The 4388-nt window shown below is 35.8% G+C and overlaps 1 protein-coding gene across 1 annotated transcript; it reads left to right on the forward strand.

The window, feature by feature from the left end:
* The first annotated feature begins 2088 nt into the window (after positions 1-2088).
* On the forward strand, positions 2089-3915 carry LOC119805584 (RNA-binding protein Musashi homolog Rbp6-like). Its single transcript, XM_038317542.1, has 2 exons — positions 2089-3107; positions 3231-3915. Exons 1-2 carry the CDS (start codon positions 2089-2091, stop codon positions 3913-3915), a joined length of 1704 nt encoding a protein of 567 aa, XP_038173470.1.
* The last annotated feature ends 473 nt before the right edge of the window (positions 3916-4388 follow it).

Genomic DNA, 4388 nt, shown 5'->3' on the forward strand with positions numbered 1-4388 from the left:
TAACAATTATGAATGAGATAACAATGACCAAGGGGTGAATAAATTTAGAGCGGTAAATATTCCAAGCCCAATCTTGAAACAAATAATAAAACACACCCAAATCAGGTATACTATGTTCCCCAAATACAAAAATTACAATACTCCAAATTTACTTCATGATTGTTTCCCCTATTTCCAAGTAGTATCAAATTCTAATTTCTCTCTCTAGCTGTTGTACCTTCTGTCCTTCGACTTCAGAGTCAGTTTTTATGAGCATTACAAACATAAATAACCTCTGACAATTGTCAAAATATCTAATATTCATTCATTCCTTCATTCATGGCTTGGCATAAAAAGCACCTGTGATTTCAAATCTAAAAACCACATATTTTGAATTAATGTGAAATAAGAATAAATCACTAGTCAGAATTATTATTAATGTGTTTTCCCATGAGGAAAGTCAGCATTGTGAATCATGTAACAAAATTGCAAAACCTAAATCTCATTAGAGTCCTGGGGTACAATTCCCCAATGCTCACAAATAAAATTAAAACTTCACTGCCTTATTTTGATTTATTTAGACTTTAGAGTAGGAAAGGATAAATTAAAAACATTTTAAACAGCTAAAATACTTCTCTGTCTCTGTCTCTTTCTCTCTGTCTCTTGTGTGTGTATGTAAAACTGCAATAAGTTTAATTGTATACACAATTCAAATCATTCAACCCACTCATCTTTAGTCAGCAATGTCACTTTGGTATATTAAAGACAACAAATTATTACTGTAATTACTTTTGAAACAGTAAAAAGGGACGTGTCATAAATATTTTGTCATATTTGGTTCTCTAATGAAAACGATTAAATGAGTATGGCTTGTGTCAAACTGACATATACAGCATAATTCTCTGTCATCTTGACACACAAATATATTCAATTAGGTTCTTCTTCATTCTTTCTCAAAACTCCAACATGGCATTGTAATACTAATATCATAATATAAAATAAAATTTGAGCTTTGGTCTTGGGAAATTTCTCTGATATTAAATGCTTTCTCATTAGAATAGCAAAATGTGAGATTGATACGTATTGAACATGCTAAAAAGAAAAAGTAACAATGTGTCAGATTTTAAAAAAAAACAAACAAATACCATGATTATTTGTGTGGCGTGTGAGTATGTGTGATGCATCTGTGGAAAATGGAACAAAGCCAAACTGCCAAGTAAAATATATGAAGTTGACGTGAAATGTAAAAACAAAATGTAGCATATCAACACAATGAATAAAAATAAAATAGTAATATATACTACAGCATAGGTACATCTTGAAAGCATTTAGGTATGATAAGTAAAAGAGAAAAATCACTGATGCTATTGAGTGGGTTATGAAGAAATAAGGAGTGATGTTTTAAATAAAATGAAGAATTTTGTGGAGTAGAGTGCATTTATGAGATGGATTATTGTAATGACAGAATAGTTTTATGAATACATTCAACATATTAAAAGGATGAATTACATAAATAAATCTCAGTGAAACTCTGATTTTAAATTCTTCCTTTGGATTTTTTTAGTATAACGTACAAACAAATAGGCATTCTTTTCCCCTGCAAAATGTTTCAAATCTACATTGTTTTCCCATCTCAATCCTTCGAAGAATTAAAGATTAATGTGAAATTCACCTGAAGGATACAATGAACTGGTGATTTCTTGGACATTTAAGGCGCTTTCCAGAAAAAAATAAAAGTTTTAACAAAAATTCAAAGAGCTATAATCTGAAAAGACAGGAATGCGAATGAAAATTGCTTCCTTTTACAGAAAACTGTCCCTTACATAGGCCTTATAAGTGCAAAAACAAAGTTTGTAGGCATGCCTCCTATTTTCATGAAAATAATCAACACCTTTGCAGTTAAAATCAGCACTTTTCATGCCTCTGCCCCCCATCCAGTTTAGAACCCGAAGTTTAGAATCCTGTGTTGATTCTAGTTGCCGAGCTTGTTTCTATTTCGTCATTATTTTGTGACAATTCTTACTTCTTGAAGACAGCAGTGTGGTCGCCATTTGTGCTTCAGCCATTTTTTCACCAACAGCCAAGTCAACGCCATTCAACTTATTTACCATGAATACAGCCAGCCTTGCTGCAAGAAAGTACAATGAAAGAGGCCAGTTTCCTGAAGGAGTCAGAATCAATGCCACCAAAAGTGAACAGGATGCCAGTAAGATATTTGTGAGGGGACTTTCCCCAGAATTGAGCAAGCAAGCACTTCTGGAATACTTGTCTCAGTTCGGAGAGATAATAGATTTTATCATAAAAAGAGACCCAAATACCGGACTCTCAAGGGGATTTGGATTCGTGCTTTTTGAAGACAGTTCTACTGTAGAAAAGGTGTTACAAGTGAAAGACCACAAAGTGGATGGCAAGAAAGTAGAGTTTAAAAGGGCTAAAGCCATTGAATCTCAATTCCCCATCAAAAAGATTTTTGTTGGTGGGTTGAACCCTCAGATGTCTGAAGAAAAAATAAGATCCTATTTTGGTGCATTTGGGCAGATAGAAGCTATTGAACTTCCATTGTGTCCAGATACAAAGAAAAGAAGAGCTTTTGGCTTTATCAAATACATGGAGGAAAAGCCTGTTAGAAAGGTCTTAGAAACTAGGTTCCATTACATTGGCTCCAGCCGTTGTGAAGTTAAAATGGCACTCCCTAAAGAACCTCCTGTACGACAACAACAGAATAAAACTACAACCAACACTGTGGTTAGGGAAAGAAAAGCTGCTCCAACCGGTAGATTTGAAAGCCACTGGGGAGGAAGAGGCAACCAAAGCTTCCACTTCGTGACTAAATCAAATGCTCAAGAAGCCAACCTGGATGCCCAAAAAGCTGTCCCATATACTTTGAGAGCAAACTCAAATATCACTTTAGCAAGTTCCTGTGGTTTCATGAATACTGCCCGTGAATTCCAAGTAAACCCCAATGTTTTGATGAGAAATTCAATGGCTTTGGGGGCAAGGCAGAACGCCTTGGGGCCAAATTCAAATTCCATTGGGGTAAACAACTATACTCTGGGGTCAAACCCGAATCCATCCTGGGAAAATGGGTATGCTCTTGGGGCAAGTCCAAATTCCTTCAGGACAAGCCAGTACATTTTGGAACCATACCCAAATGGTTTTGTGGAAAGCCAATGTGCTTTGAGGGCAACTTCAAATGTCTTCTGGACAAACCAGTGTCCTTTGGAAATATACTCAAATGGTTTTGGGGTAAGCCAGTATACCTCTGGGGCAAGCCCTAATGTCATCAGTACAAACCAGTATCCTTTGGAAACACACTCAAATGCTTTTGGGGTAAGCCAATGGGCTTTGATGGCAACCCCAAATGTCTTCTGTACAAACCAGTATCCTTTGGAAACAAGCCCAAATGCTTTTGGGGTAAACCAACATGATTCTGGAAAAAGCCCAAATGCTTTTGGGGCAAGCCAGTATAATCTGAGTTCAAACTCAGATACCTTCAGTCTAAACTACTATGGTTTTGGGCAAAACCCACATGATTTACATACAAGTCATTATGTTTTGGAGACTACCCCCAGTGTTTTCAGGACCAGCCCAAATGCTCTGGGTGCAAACACAAATGCCTTTGGAGCAAATCATTATGATTTACAAGCATCACAAAATGCTTTTGATACAAATCAAAATGCCTTTAGAGCAAATGAGAACTTTTGTGAAGCAACTGAAAGTGGCAGAAGCACTGAAGGACTTAATTTGTCTCGAGTAAACAGCAATTTCTTGAATATCTACAATAACCTGCCCGATTTTCGTGGCTCTAATGGAGATTTTTTCTTTCTATATAGCTACTGGGCTTATGACTTGGAATCTGTACTTAATTCCAATGTGCAAATAAACCAGTCTTCTCTCCTTGGTAATAGATACCAAGGAATTTATTCAACATTTTGAAGCCTAAGGATGAAGCCTTTATCCACACAATACTCAGTCCAACAACGAGAAGTTCAGAGACTTACATGAACTGGTCCTACAACTGCTTGATTGGACATTGTCACTACTTGCAACACCTTTTGAAGTACCAAAACATTTTTCATCACCTTTTTTTCTGCGAAGCTACAAGAAGAAAAAGGCTTGAGACTATCTTGTAGAATATTTTCTGGAATAGAAACATTTCAAATATTTCTTTTTGAGTGGCTTCTATTTTGAACTGGCATTTTCTTTGTGTTCTCGTTATAATGGTGAAGTGGGAGGAAGTCATGTCACTTGATCCCTTCCCTTTTTTTTTTCTATGTTGGTATGTTTGGCTTGGAGGTACCCATACATAAAATCACTGATCTTTATTCCAGCTCTCTTTTTATTTTTATTTTGAGACAGATGGTCATGTCATTTAAATTTTCTAGTAAATATAATATTTTAAAGAGAAT

The sequence above is a fragment of the Arvicola amphibius genome, chromosome X (genome assembly GCF_903992535.2).
Source record: "Arvicola amphibius chromosome X, mArvAmp1.2, whole genome shotgun sequence".
Taxonomy (NCBI): domain Eukaryota; kingdom Metazoa; phylum Chordata; class Mammalia; order Rodentia; family Cricetidae; genus Arvicola; species Arvicola amphibius.